The sequence below is a fragment of the Pelecanus crispus genome, chromosome Z, assembly GCF_030463565.1.
Source record: "Pelecanus crispus isolate bPelCri1 chromosome Z, bPelCri1.pri, whole genome shotgun sequence".
Lineage (NCBI taxonomy): Eukaryota > Metazoa > Chordata > Aves > Pelecaniformes > Pelecanidae > Pelecanus > Pelecanus crispus.
Genome location: NC_134676.1, coordinates 3,460,642 through 3,475,267, shown reverse-complemented (window position 1 = coordinate 3,475,267; position 14,626 = coordinate 3,460,642). Strand labels below are relative to the sequence as shown.

General features: G+C 46.3%; 2 protein-coding genes and 3 non-coding genes across 8 annotated transcripts; all 5 read right to left on the bottom strand.

The window, feature by feature from the left end:
* Positions 1 to 4,280: 4,280 nt before the first annotated feature.
* CZH18orf32 (chromosome Z C18orf32 homolog) lies at positions 4,281 to 7,697 on the bottom strand. 2 transcript variants are annotated; one of them, XM_075726479.1, is made up of 3 exons: positions 7,658 to 7,697; positions 5,797 to 6,049; positions 4,281 to 5,129 (listed from the first exon to the last, which is right to left on the bottom strand). In XM_075726479.1, exons 2-3 carry the CDS (start codon positions 6,022 to 6,024, stop codon positions 5,055 to 5,057), a joined length of 303 nt encoding a protein of 100 aa, XP_075582594.1. In that variant the 5' UTR covers positions 6,025 to 6,049; positions 7,658 to 7,697; the 3' UTR covers positions 4,281 to 5,054. The 2 variants fall into 2 exon arrangements, with proteins under 2 accessions (XP_075582594.1, XP_075582593.1); XM_075726478.1 differs by lacking the exon at positions 7,658 to 7,697 and adding an exon at positions 6,390 to 7,356.
* Positions 7,698 to 8,116: 419 nt separating this feature from the next.
* Positions 8,117 to 11,936, bottom strand: RPL17 (ribosomal protein L17). Of its 3 annotated transcripts, none has more exons than XM_075726239.1 (7): positions 11,905 to 11,936; positions 11,475 to 11,527; positions 11,342 to 11,382; positions 9,983 to 10,117; positions 9,617 to 9,715; positions 8,743 to 8,934; positions 8,117 to 8,213 (listed from the first exon to the last, which is right to left on the bottom strand). In XM_075726239.1, exons 2-7 carry the CDS (start codon positions 11,512 to 11,514, stop codon positions 8,166 to 8,168), a joined length of 555 nt encoding a protein of 184 aa, XP_075582354.1. In that variant the 5' UTR covers positions 11,515 to 11,527; positions 11,905 to 11,936; the 3' UTR covers positions 8,117 to 8,165. The 3 variants fall into 3 exon arrangements, with proteins under 3 accessions (XP_075582354.1, XP_075582353.1, XP_075582355.1); XM_075726238.1 differs by lacking the exon at positions 11,905 to 11,936 and adding an exon at positions 11,791 to 11,839 and having other exon boundaries at positions 11,342 to 11,402; XM_075726240.1 differs by lacking the exon at positions 11,905 to 11,936 and adding an exon at positions 11,791 to 11,816.
* LOC142596762 (small nucleolar RNA SNORD58) lies at positions 8,582 to 8,654 on the bottom strand. The gene has a single exon (XR_012831884.1). It is a non-coding gene; the product is annotated as a small nucleolar RNA SNORD58 (small nucleolar RNA).
* Positions 9,167 to 9,236, bottom strand: LOC142596763 (small nucleolar RNA SNORD58). Its single transcript, XR_012831885.1, has one exon. It is a non-coding gene; the product is annotated as a small nucleolar RNA SNORD58 (small nucleolar RNA).
* On the bottom strand, positions 11,626 to 11,694 carry LOC142596764 (small nucleolar RNA SNORD58). Its single transcript, XR_012831886.1, has one exon. It is a non-coding gene; the product is annotated as a small nucleolar RNA SNORD58 (small nucleolar RNA).
* Positions 11,937 to 14,626: the final 2,690 nt, after the last annotated feature.

Below are 14,626 nucleotides of genomic sequence, written 5' to 3'. Positions count from 1 at the left end.
GGTTGACACGCCTGAGGGATGGGATGCCATTCCCATTCCCAGACGGAATTTCTGGATATTGTAATAAGTAATAAATAATAAACCAGGGTAAACCAGGTAGGACAAGAGGAGATGGCCTCAAGTTGCGTTAGGGGAGGTTTAGGTTGGATATTAGGAAAAATTTCTTTACGGAAAGGGTGGTCAAGCATTGGAACAGGCTGCCCAGAGAGGTGGGGGTGTCCCCATCCCTGGAGGGGTTCAAAAAACGGGCAGAGGTGGCACTTGGGGACATGGTTTAGTGGGCATGGGGGTGTTGGGTTGATGGTTGCACTGATGATCTTAGAGATCCTTTCCAACCTTAGTGATTCCTAGGTTTTACTTTCATTAAAAATAATCCAGCCACCAAGCCAGGAAACATGAAATTGCTACTCTCCCCTTAATTGGTTTAGTGGTGGACTTGGTAGTGTTAGGTTAATGGTTGGACTGGATGATCTTAAAGGTCTTTTCCAACCTAAACCATTCTATGATTCTACCTCAGGTAACCTCCCATCTCCATATCTGAGGTGGGTTTTGTGCCATTGGTAGCAGTTTCCATAAGTACCCGATGGTTCCTTCAAAAGGGAAGCCCTTCTCAATACAATTAGTCCTGAGCATAATCTCATTACCGCAGTGCACGACACTAAATATGCAGCCCGTCTCTCACACGTACCCGTAAATGGGCTGCGCGAGCAAATATGGCGCATGCAAACAGCACGAGTGCAAAGGTGAGGTCTAACCACTTCATACGCATCGCCACGTAACGGCAAACATCTTGGTGTAGGGTTTGGCCTCGTGTTCATACAGATTTGATCGGACTGCTACAGCAATAAAAATGATGCACGGTCAACAGAGTGGCTATAAAAGAGGTGGGACTGTATACACAAAAAAGGAATTGAAAAACAATCCTCATGCAAAATACAGGTATTGCTGCATCTATCTACACACGAATACATCTATTCACAACATTTCAAATAATTCATGTTTCAAATACCACAATGAAACAAAGATACAGCACTGTGATCTAAAAGCACTTCTCAAGCAAGAGAATCACTGTGGCAAACACGGGCTTCTAGACCATTTCAGTTAAACTGCTGCAGTCAGGTTCACTGAAAAGCAAGAATAATGACAGTCTGCGAAACCCGAAATACGATTTGGCTCATCGAGCGTGTTCTAACAATCACAAAACTGCACAAGGAAGATAATCCCTTCTTTCCTCTACAAGGCAGTTTAATGAAACAGAATTAGTTCTCATTGAAGGCAGATTTAGTTAATCTAGGTGTACATTAAATTTCTCTCAATTTCCTTTACCTGCAGCCTCTGAGAAGACTGTTCTTTCAGCAGTGATGTTCTGCATTTTACAGAAATCAAGAAGGAATGACTCCAAGGACTGAGCCTTAGCAGCATGCCCAACAACTCCCAGAAGGCCGGAGCGCAATTGCTACATTTGGGTAGTAACAGCATATTGTATTACTGTCATTAGATGAGCTTTGTGGATAGAATTTAACGGTGTTCTATGAACACATCTGAATAAAGATCATTTTTGCACAGAATTCATTGCTAGTTTAGACATCTGTAGAGGCTGATCGTGTTCCATTTAACCTGCCAGAATTTCCTTTGCTTGCGAATCAGGCCCATCGAAATAATTGGCAACATAAAACCTTCTGAACTTTTATTTAAGAATTTTTCGCACGTACTTGTAGCATTTTAAAGGTGTATTTCAATTAAGTTTAAGTCCTGGACACCCAGCTACCTGTGCAAACCAACACGTGGAAGGTACCATGTCACATTTAGACCTTCCCATAAAGAAAAAATATTTTAAATTTGTTGATTTGAGTATTTTTTTCAAATATTTTCAAATATCGGTTGAATTCTTGATTCTTCCTCAATAGTATTTAAATATAAAGCCAGACAGCTTTAATGCTGAAGACCTTAGGACTAGATTTGCAGAAGTACTTTGGTCCCTAAAGATACCTACTCTGCAATTTTCTAAAAGTCTTCGGTATAAATGAAGCTGCTACTTGCTCTAGTAAATTCTGGTAGATGTCCACCTGCCAACATTAGGTGCCTAAGCCCTTTTGTAAATCTTGCTTTTATCAGATTAACAAACATAAGGAAATTTTTTCAGTTAAATTAAATGTCCTTGATTTGTATCGTTCTCTCATGGGGGTTTCCTCAATTTCTGTCTAACTTATTTTTCTTAAACAAGGCTTTCTGCACTTCTCTGCATCCCAGCAGGTGATCTCCTGCACCCCTGCCCAGGCAGATCAATTCTTTCACCTGTTTTTTGACTTATTTTTTGCTTAACCATTCATAACACAATAGGATTACTGACCTGTTCTTAGAAAATTTTGCAACACAAGTCTCCTGCCAGGACTTCCAGTGAAGTGCCTCATTCAGGAAAGTTTTGTGATGAAGATGAGTCACGTTAGTGTTTAACTGCAGCTAATAAAAGTACTGAAACACTGTTCCAGAAAGCACAAACGGGGTCATTTTACAACCAAGAACAGATACTTGCACTGTCTGCCCGTTTTGCTTTCTGCAGTCTTTTCAGTAGGCCTGGCGTTTAAATCCGATACTGACACACAGCTAGAAGCCCAGTTCAGCCCGCAGTTTAATTTATTATACAGTTTATTGTCCATGTTGCTGTCTGATGCGTGTCCTTGTATAATAATATCCTAAAGAACTCAAAATAATCAATTCTGTACACTTTATAAATAGCCTGCATACATTTACAAATTAAAGAAGCCCCAGTACAGCTCTTGCTCTACTTTTTGTCGTGTTCATGGCTGTTAGAGGTGAATATATTACTCCAAAACTTTGGCCTGTTTCTGAGATGCCCGACGTTTTAAAACAGTGGCTAAGGTTACCTGCCCGGGGACGGGGAGCACGGCGGAAGGGACAAACCTTTCAGCAATGCTGACAATGTAGGGACACGTACTCGTGTTCAGCTGCACACCCACCAACGACTCCTCATTTCTATAGCCATTGGAAAGACACCACGCATGACCTCAATTCTGGAGTGACTTTCTCAGGCAGTTAACTCCTTTCTCATTGCAAGGTGATTTCAGACCCTTAGAAGTTCCCAGCTTTCAGATTTAGAGCATGAACTTTGACGCTAGTGGTAGCAGAGGAATTTATTGTTTGGGGTGAGGTGAGGGTTGATTGCGTTAGCAAACCCAATCCACCACAGCAAAAATTACATCCACCTTCTACCGGGTGAAGTTCTGATGGATGGGGTATGATTCGTTGCAATAATACGGGCGAAATATCCAGAGATACAGAGGACAAAACCGATCGGAAACTAGCGCGGCCTCTTTCCCTCGCTTCCGCTTTCCAATCCCCGTCTTGTCTACTACACGATCCACACAACACCTGTGAGAAGTTACAGGAGCGCGCAGTTAGTATCGTTATCTTTTATTGTACAAATTATACCATGCATGCGTGCTCAGAGTAATAAATAAATATCACAAAGGGTAGGTACTTCACCGGTCTAGGAGAAAGCTGTATCTGTAATAACGCTGACCAGATGGGGGCTTATCTTCCAAGGCTGATGCAGAAGCTGATTAAACAGCAATCCCAAATTCACTTCCTAAGAGACGAGCTCACTAAGGGAGAGCAAACAGCATTAGGCAACATCTTACAAGGAGTTCTCTGTGATTCAACTCATTACAGAAGTAATGGTTGGAGCAACAAGGGCGCGACATCCCGCTGTGAACATTGCAGCTGGATTGACGCAAGGCCTGACAAACCCGGGTAGCGGTAGGAAACAACGCGCCCGAGGCGTTTGACGGACACCAAGCAAGTCTTTGGAATAGCGAATTATCTGCTAGGAGAAAACAGTCGCAAGAACAAGACTGGACCTCGATGACGGTTCAAGGAGTGCATATATAAAAAGACAGGACTTTTGGAACAATGGTAAATCCTAAAAAGCAATCCAAAACGGCTGGAATGGTTTTGTTTTGATTTTTTTCTGCTTTGGCAGAGCAGTCAAAGCAGGAATTATCACTTCTATTCCCTACAAAGCACAGCGGCGTCTAAAACGCTTCACAACTGCGCTGTGGTGTTGGGGTGCAAGTCAGTACCAGAATGCACCTGCCCAGGAGGAGGCAACGCCAGACTTTCCGAGTTCACTTTCTTTATCATGAAGTCAGGAGTTTTATGACCTCTTTCTGCCTGGGGCCTCTCTACAGGTTTTCAAAGATTTTGTTACCACTCTAAAAATTTTGTAGCTCAGAAGCCTAAGAACAATTGTACGAAGCAACTTATTTTTAAATAAAATCCTGGTTTATTATAATTCAAATTACACAAGCACGTTAAAGAGATTTTAGTTGGTTTTTTGTTTCTTTTTTTTTTATTTTATTTTAAAGACAGAACGGCACCATTTTAAACCACTGCAACAGAACATAAAGCAACAATTCTCTTGCATCATGCCCCTGCTGCTCCTCTTCAGGAAAGAAAGGCACAACTTCAGGAAAATAAATTAATGGAAGTATCAAATCAAGACTTTGTGGTTTTAGTAAGCTAAGTAAATTTTGCATATAGCGTAACTCCTTTAGCTCATCCACAGATCTGACATGAAAAAAGAAAAAAAATCTATATTCTTCATAATTTAACCGTGACGCTTATGTTGCCACAATGCCATTCATAGTTCTTTAGCAAGGTCAAGAAGAGCTATAGCTTTTAAGGTGAAAGCCTGAAGTATCGCACTAGCCGTTAGTGAAACTAAGATGCTGAGATACATTTACCTTCCAAAGCTAGATTTAGTCATAAGTTATTTAACCTAAACTCTAATCACACCAAGTAGATGATAGATGAAAAGTAGTTCCAGTGAGGAAGATAAAGAACTTCCGTTTTCAAGCATTTTAACTTAAGAAACGTGCTAGCTGCCATTTTAGTGGCAAAAGAGATCCTCTCCTGTAAGTGATAAGGGTTTTTATTCAGCTAAAATGTGCAAAGAAAAAAAAGTCCCGAAGTGAGAGAACTATCACCAGTTCATATTGGACACAAGGGAACAAAATCCTCAGGAATGAATTCCTTTAATCCATTTTCTTGTCAGAAACTTCTGTGGATCTCTTTGCAGCGATTCCATTTGTAATGCCATTGCTTTCAAACTGCAAACAGAAGACAGCGTTATTAACGGGATGTCAGAAAAGGACCCCACACCCCGAACGGTAACAGTCGGTGACGAAAATTACTTTTATAAGCAAAGCCAGTGAAGATCTATGAAGAAATCTGCAGCATGAACTAAAGCGATGCTGTCTCTTTAGAATTACACATAATTTGTGCTTCGAGGGAGCAGGGGGAGGAGCGAGGGCAGAGATAACATACACAAATCTTTGAGTTTTCTTAGAAGAGATAAATAACAAACACATGATTTACACACGCTAAATGTTTTTCCCCATTATGAGTGGCAGAGCTAGCCAAAGAGCGGTTCTGGTTTTGTTTTTTTAATTCTACTTCATGCATCTGGTGCGATGTACCAATTATTTGACTTCTTCCTTCTCAGACAGAATAGCCACTCATTAAAAAAATAAAATTAACTAAGCTGTTCCAGAAAACGGGTGCAATTCCTGTCCTTCCAAGACCTACCAGAAGCTGTCTGAGAGTACCTGGTATTTCAAGCTGGCTCAGTACCGGTCACTTCCCTTTCATAAGAAAATAGCCACAAAAGCTTCTATAAAAACACCCGACTATTTACTCTTTTGTGGTGCCCACCCTGAACTATCGCTGAGTGTTTTATCTGGCATTTCCCTGGTTAGCTAAATGCATTAATCTTACTTTATAAATTCCAGACTCATCCTCCTGATCTCTTTTCATGGCTGAAGGTGCCCGTGGATTTCCAGCGCTGCCTCCTTGACCTTGTTTTGTGGCCGTTGTTTCTTCCACAGCTTTCTTGGGCCATACACGCTTGATGAAAGGTGCGATAACGGGATAGATGTACGGTTCAAGGAATTTCTTGTAGACCCAGAGGAGAATGGGAATGACAATACAAGGAATGCACACCATAGCTTCCTCCTGTTCTGCAACAAAGCTGGTGAGAAAAAAAAACAACTGAGGATGACAGTGTTCGCCATGAGCTAAGGAAACGGTCTTAAATAACAAATAAAGACTGTAGTTGATATTCAAGCCTAAAAGATTCTTTAATAATAGATTAAACTGTTAGTTTCAAAAATGCTGTACGTTCCAATGTTATAAAGTCCTCAACAAGGGAAATGTTCTTGACATTTTAACAAAAAAGGAGTAGAGTTTGCATTCATTCATCACTCCTACAGCTACAAATTAGAAAAGCACATTCAGAAAATAAAAGTATTTGCTTAAACCGCACAAAACCAGTTTAAGCAGCGAGCTGCAAGTATTAGCCCAGTTCTTACTATAACAGAGGGTCCCAAAGGGTTGTTTTTCTCATTCCCTTTTTATTTAAGATGAAATTAAATGGCAGGACTCCAATCGATCTAATGGCTTGCTACCACTGAAGGGCAGGTCGGTGGGAGGCGGGAAGAGAATCCTAGTCAGGATTTGAGAAAAGCGACATAGCGAGCGATATATTAGATACGCTGTGCTGCAAAGCCCAGCTTTGCCCTTCACCTTCCTCCTTTCCAGGCTGCTGATGTCTGAATTCTTACGTTAAGCAAAACAAAAGCTTTTCAGGGTGGAGAACAAAGAGCTTGGTTTGGCATCAGACTTTCACCTATTTTTTTTAAGCCATCCTCAAGATTTTTAGCCCCAGGCGCTACGGAACAACAGAGTATCAGTTTCCAGTTGACTACTTCCAAGCATGGCCTTGGCTACTTCAGATCGAGTTTTACAGGATCTGCTCATCTCTGAAATCAGAGAGGACTCTTAAATTGGGACAACATGAGTGAGGAAGTCCATTAAAGCCATTCAGAAAGTCGATTTATGTACTCTCGCCCCCAGAACTTCCTCGATACTAAATTTTCAGTGAAATGTTGTGGATTGATCCATTAGCTGAAGCGTTTCTTTGCGATACAGGCTTTTGTTTATGTCTCTAAGCCACACATTAGGGTCAGCGCTGAGAACATGCATGACATTGCAAATTTAGGTACATTTGGTCTTTGTTTCCCCGTGTTTAACTCGGCCGTCAACTATTATGATGGAAACGGGAAAAAAAAAAAAAGCTACGCAGACAAAAGGGCTTTGTTTTGGCTTCCCCCCCCCCATAAAGAATGACCTTGTCTAGAAGGGGTAATTTATGTAACACATCTCATTTCTGCTTCCCTGCAGGGCGATGTTCAGGCTGGAATATTCCCCAGGGCCAGGCCAACCTTCCCGCTGGGCGGTGAACGACGAGCTCTCGCAGCCGGCAGCGTTCGCCCCCGTTGGTACCGGCACCGAGGCTGGAGCACCCACATTTTACCGCCGAATCGGCAAAACACCCCCCAAACACGCGTTGAAGCCAAGGACCCGTTAACATTTCGGATTCACCCCATCCGCTCCCGGTTAACGGAGCCGCTCCGCCCGCAGGCAAGGGGAGGAAACGGCGAGGCCAGGCCGGCCCCCGCGGGCGCCTCCCGCCGGGCAGCCAGGCTCAGCCGCCGGCCTGGGCAGAGCACGAAGGGGCCCTCGGGGGCGCAGCCGCTGCCCCGCCGGAGGGGCCGGTGCCCGCCCGCCCCGCACTCACCTCACCCGGCAGCGACCCGGCGCCGCTACCGCCTGCTGCCGCCGCCTTCCCCACTGCACCGGAAACGGCCCCCGCGCTTCCGGCTGACGCGCACCGCGGCCACGGCAGCCAATGGGAGAAGGCGGTGCGCGTCACGTGGCCCACGCCCCGCCCCCTCGGCGGGCGGGGCCCGCCCTAGCGCCCACCCGCGCTCCGCAGGGTCCTACCGCCAGCCGGCCCCGGCGGCACGGACGGACGGACAGACAGACAGCAACGCGATCGGCCTGTGCCCAGGCGGGGACAGCACGTAAGGAAAAACCGACACCTGCGCCCGCCTCAAATGGCCCGGCTTCGCAGGGGAACGGTACGCGCAAGTCCTCGGTGCGGCATCCCCCGGTAACGGCTCAGAAAGGCGAGCAGAGCCCCTAGGGCCGCTTCCAGCAACAGCCTCGAAAGAGCGGAGAAGCACACGCGATAAAATAAATCTTAACTTTTTAATTTTATTTATGTACATCCTGTTGCATCAGATTTACTCCCGAGCCATCAGCTTTTGCTTCTTCAGCTTCTTTTGAGAGATCTGAAAAACACGCAAAGGGGAAAACAGTGATGGGCTGCACCTTCCCAAAACATCTTACCAAAACATCTTTGAAAAAAAGAGTCCTCCCTCAAAACAAGTACCAAGAATTGTTAGAAATGTCTTAATTTGTTTACAAGCTGTTCTACTAGTCACACTCGCACGTAACTACATGCCCTTACCAGTACTGTGTCACTTACCAGCCATAGACTCGACTTAAATTTTAAAATTGTAACACGCTTTTACACGCACAGACAGGGAACGCTGTTGTAACCGCTCTGGGGGAGGGAGGAACAAGCCATCCCTGCGATATAAACCCCTGCAAAGTACTTTCCCGAGTTCCCAATGTTGCGTTTACAATAAATATTGAGGTTGCTCAGAAATAACAACTTGGGTTTTTTTCATGGTTATTCCAAAGGTGTCCTAAGATGGTCATCACAGCAACCCCACCGGCCGAGAAACCCTCAAGCATTAACGCTCGGATTTCTTGACGGCGACGTTAAAAGAGGAGTAAAGATAGGACGCTTGGTACCTTTTTCTTTTGAGCAACTTCTTCCTCTGGCTTGGGAACGATCTGCTCCTTCTCGGTGAGGATCATCTCGATGTGGCAGGGAGAGCTCATGTAGGGGTTGATCCGGCCGTGCGCTCTGTAGGTGCGCCTGCGCATTTTGGGAGCCTTGTTCACCTGGATGTGCTCGATGACCAGAGAATCCACATCAAGACCCTGGGAAGGGGAAAATAAAACATGGGACTTGGGTTTCCTCTTCAAATAAATCATCTCCACAGCAAAAACATGAACAACCACCCCGCATGCACATGTTGCTGCAGGCAATTAAAACAGCTTAACCTGGTGGTGTCACAGAACTGAGTATTTACCAAGCACCAGCTGAAATCAGAAAAAACACCAACCACCCTTCTCCACGTCATAATAAACTTGAATGGATCATAGAATGCTGATGGCTCAGAAAGAAAGCACTATTGTTTCATGGTTATTCCAAAGGTGTCCTAAGATAGTCATCACTGCCATCAAAATGACCAAACTAAGCGCCGAGTGCATCACAAAAATACAAATTGACCCAGAGTTGAGATTTTGCTTTAATTTTGTAGCTTTTTTAAGAGCTCTAAACCATGCTTATTCAAAGCGGTTGATAACCACACGCAAACCAGCTACCGGTGAAGAATTACTCCTCGCATTTTAACCGGTGAAGAATTACTCCTCACGTTGTAACCTGAAAAACGCGCGCAGCCCACTTCAAACGAACACTCAACCAAAAGCCTGTAGACAATTGCGATTCATCTACAAAGCGAGCCTCACCCGGCCTCCCACGTCAGAGACGCCGAGTTCATGGCGCTGGCACGCAGCACGGCGCAAACCCTTTGCGTTTAATAACATCTACGCGACCCACCTTGAGCTCAGCGTTGCTCTCCGCGTTTTTGAGCATGTGCAGCAAGAACTCGGCGCTTTTCTTGGGCCAGCGTCCCTGTGTCCAGCCCCACTGCTTGGCCTGGAAGAAGGAGAAAGATCCCTTTTTGTCCTGGCACAACACAACTCGGCCTTTACACGCCGTTAACTTGCCACGACATCCCCTTAATTATTAAGTTTGCACACCAAACTAATTAAATTTGATCAACTAACAGCAACTTGTCTCCTTCTGAAGCTTATATACAACATTAACACCAACAGACTATTCTCCACACCGCCTCAACATCATCTTTTCTCTCTTCTTCGACCAGCCACGGCCGAAGCGTCACGTTTTCGCCTCAGACCTCACCTGGGCGCATCTACCGACTCCTCCATTGTAGCGACGGAAGGGAACGCACTGCTTCTTCAGGGTGACGTCCTTCAGGTACTTGGTGGCCTTGCGGATGTGCATGCCCTTGATGGCCTGGGCGGTCTCACGGGTGTTCTAGCAACACAAAGCAGAGCAAAGTTCCTCTCAGCGGATCTTTCCAAGTTATAACGGGAACAAAAGCACTCCCCTCCCTTTCCTGGGTCCTATTCTTTCTGCTGCAAACTCTTATTTAAAAGAAGCACTCACACCAAAAAATAAAATCAAAGAATAAAGAATAATTAGAATAATTAGCAACGCCCTTTTTTTTGTTATTTTGCTACCTATTTTTCTAACCCTTGATGTGACTTCCATTACTGAATTTGCAGCTCTAGCACGTCTTTACTGTTTTTTACTTAATGGCTAGGACTTTCCAACCAGCAAAATTAAAATTTGAGTATTTACACTTCTCACAGCTCCTCTTTAACCACTAAAAAGCAGGAGCCTGACAGATAAATTCCTACTAAAATGGCTAATATGGCACCTCAGACAAAGTGATGAGAAAACAGGCTGCACAAAACCGATCTGTGAGGGAATTATACAGGGGAAAGAGCAAAAGGCTTAGAAAGAAAAATCCAAAATAAAGTATGAGTGCTTAACAAAAACAACGTAATTATGCCTGTAAGGAAATTCTACAGGGGAGAGAGAAAAAGGCTCGGAGAGAAAACTCCAGAATGAAGGATGAGCGCTTAAGACAGCATACTAAAAGCGAAAGCTGGAGAGTAACTGTAATCCTACCTGATCACAACAAAGGAGCACACCAAAATACTGAAACTTCTTTTCACCTGCGCTACATAGCACGGAGCAGAAAAGCATCTGCTCAGCTTTGGCTTTGTGGTTAAGTCGAACAAGAACTGAATTCACTGCCGCACTTACACCTTTGCCAGAGAAACCCAGCCCCTCCTGGCAACCTCTGCAAGCCCCCGCCACGCTTCTCCCCCAGCGGCGCCATCAGATGAACCCGATGTTCTTCCCAAACGACCAAAAAGGCCAAGCAAGAGAAGTGAAACAAATCTCTCATCTAACGCTAGCCCAACTCCTCCTGCTAAATTCACTGCAACTCTTTTCTTACTGTATTTTATGGTCTGAGTCAGGAAGCTCTTCAGGACACACCATCTTCTTTTTGATTACCATTACAGCCTGCTAAAGCAAACGCAGGCCATAACCTACACTACCACCCTTAAATAACGACACAGGAGAATAAAAGACGCTGCCTTCAACAGCAAAACTGACAACAAATAACAAAAAAAAATCCCAAGAAACAAATGAATTTGCGTTTCCTACTATGCACAGACCGCGTACCTTGAAATGCACCCGCAGGTTGGATCCCCGTGACTTGCATGCTGCGGAGAAAGAACACCAACTTTTGGAATTAAAACCGCAATGGCTTCGGTGAAGTCCGCCGCGAACGTCCAGGAAAAAAAAAACAACTCACATTTCGTGGGGTTCTCCGGATCCAGAGAGTAGCGCACCATTTTTGGAGCTCAACTGCGAAAAAGCGATTAAAAAGGAAAAACATATCGGTATTAAGCTTCTAAGACAGATATACAGAACGTGGAGTTGTTCACCGGTAGCGAAGCGAAGGAGCCGCTCAGAAATTACGCGTTCTTTTCACGATTGAATCCAAAGGTGTCCTAAGACAGTCATCACCGCAGCCATGGCCGCTGCCCAGGGCCTGCTCCCCCCCCACAGCCGCCAGCCGCCCCCCACCGCCGCCATCCCGCCCTCCCCCGCCCCGGCCCCGCAAATACCGAGGGCGTCCGGCGAGGCGGACCGAGCCCTCGCCCCCTCATGGCCTCCCCAGGGCGCCCCGGCCAGGATGGCACCGGATTGCGACCGCCCCGCGCCCGCCATGGCGGCCTCACCTCAGGGCGGCGGCGGGGAAGAGGAGGAGCGAGGGCGGCGGCAGCGGCGAGAGCCGCCCGCTCTCGCGAGAGCTGCGGCGGGATCGCGCTCAGGGGCCGTGGCGAAAGTGCGGCGCCGGCAGCGGGGCGGAGGAGCGCCGAAGGGACCGGCGGCAAATGCCCGGCGGCGGGTGGGGGCGAGGGGGGCCGGTGATGGCGGCGCAGCCCGGCCTGCGAGCCTGTGGCGTGGAAACAGAAACGCGCGTGTGCGCCAGGCAGCGTCCTCGAGGGGGTGGGCGGGAGCGGGGGTGCAGGCGGGCACCTGCTCGCTGAGGGGAGAGCCTACGGCTCTGCAGCTCCTGGCGGGGGGCAGGCGGGGGGCGGGCTCTTCTCCCAAGGAACAAGCGATAGAACAGAGGAGATGGGCTCAGGCTGTGCCAGGGGAGGTTCAGATTGGATACTGGGGGAAATTTCTTCATGGAAAGAGTGGTCAAGCATTGGAACAGGCTGCCCAGAGAGGTGGGGGAGTCCCCATCCCTGGAAGTGTTCAAAAAACGGGCAGAGGTGGCACTTGGGGACATGGTTTAGTGGGCATGGGGTGTTGGGTTGATGGTTGCGCTGATGATCTTAGAGGGCCTTTCCAACCTTAATGATTCCTAGTTTTTACTTTCATTAAAAAATAATCCAGCCACCAAGGCAGGAAACATGAAATTATGACTCTGCCCTTAACTGGTTTAGTGGTGGACGCGGTAGTGTTAGAATCATAGAATCACGAAATGGTTTAGGTTGGAAAAGACCTTTAAGATGATCCAGTCCAACCATTAGCCAAACACTACCAATTAACATAACCATTAACCAAACACTACCAATTAACATAACCATTAACCTAACACTACCAATTAACGTAACCATTAACCTGACACTACCAATACTAATACTAGGTTAATGGTTGGACTGGATGAGCTTAAAGGTCTCTTCCAACCTAAACCATTCCGTGATTCTACGACTGTGCGGGGCTCCCCACAGCCCCAGGCCTACCCCCACAAAATGGCGGCGTGCCCACCAACCTGAGCCATCAGCCCCGGCAGCTCCCTTGCTGCCCGAGGAAAAGACCTCTTTTATTCAGCAAAGACTGACGCTGGAGCCCAGGCACAGCTTTTATGAACCCTCCGCTCAAGGGCGGCGGTGTTTGCCGAGCAGGAATCACTTGGGGCGAGCCCAAGGAGCAAGCCGAAGGCCCGCAGCTAGATGGCACTTCAGGATGAGAATAGAGAGGAGCACATCGCATAGCAGAGGGATCCAAGCCAGGAGACCAGAGAGATCCGTGTTTATGAATTGCAACTGGTATTTATTGCACCATTATTAAAAAAAAAAAGCAAACCCAAAACAAAAAAAAAAAACCCGACCAAACCATAAACTTGTTTGTTTTTCCATTTTAGGCTGCGTTTGCAACTAGAACTGCTTGCAAAGTTTGACAAAGCAGCGCTTCAATAAAACTGAAACCTTTCCTCAAAGTGGTACCCAGTTAGAGCAAAAGGCTCATCGAGAAAAGTTTCACACACTGCGGGGAAAAAAGAGAAACATCTTCCCGAGCGGCCAGTACTCTGGTGTCCAGGCACCTCGCTGGCACGAGAGAGTCTGGGTTCAGCTCCGCGTTTGGAAACGAGCAGAGCAGGAACTTACCGCCCGTGTAAATGCTCTGACCAGGAGGCTATTTTTGGATCTCTTGTTTAGCGCTAAAACCCCCTAAAGCTTTGAAGCTAGGATTTCACCCAGATGGGAGGAGGGAAATCTTTGAACTATCCCGTGGCTGGAAACTGTAGAGCTCTAATTTTGACTGCAGGTCTCCATTTACCTGCTTTAAAAGGTGCCTTTTACTTTGCTTTCAAGAAGAAGCTTTCTGCAAAGTCTCCAAGTAACTTCTAAGCACCGATCTCAAAGCAGGGAAACCTGCTGGGATGCGGGCAAATGTTATTTCTTCTTATAGACACAGTTCCTGTGAAAAGAAGAGTTAGGAGCCCGTACTCACAAGAACACACAGTAGCTTTTGGTCACAGATGCTTATTTTGAGATACTCAAGATGTGTTTTCACCAATTAGCGCTTCCGTCATTGTCCACAGGATTAGAAGCTACTCAGTGCCTCAGTACGCACAACCATCTCAGAACAGTGATAATATGAAGAAGGATCAGCACCGCCAAAATACACGCACGACAGCCTTTCTGGAGTCAAGCGTTACTGGAGAAAAATAAACAGAGAAGAAAAAGTGCCCTCTCTGGGGTCTCATGACTTTGAGGGAACAGTAAATATGTAAAAAGAAGTCTCAGCGATGACTTCCAACACTTTATTAGTGTTTCAGTTCTCCTTCCTATGGAACAAGAACCGTAATATTTCCAAGAGCGCTAAGTTTCCAGATGCAATAAATTAAAACTAGCAAAAGCTGAGGTCCTCAAACACTTCCATAGCCTTCCCCAGCGTACTGTGGGAATCTCCTCTCACAGCGCGCGTGAATGCGACTCTCCTCCTTTGTCGTTTCTGCCCTCCCCTCCGCACCTGCCTCCGCGTCCTGGCCTTTCCATGGGAAGCACCTTTACACGCAGCTGCTGCTTAGCAGCAGAGCACAGAAGCAACAAGATATTCAGAGAAAGCTGGGAGAGAGATGTAAGACATAAGTAGTTGACACATGGTGGGAATTATCACATGGTCATGGTGTTCATCAATCGAATCCAAAACAAACGGGGCACG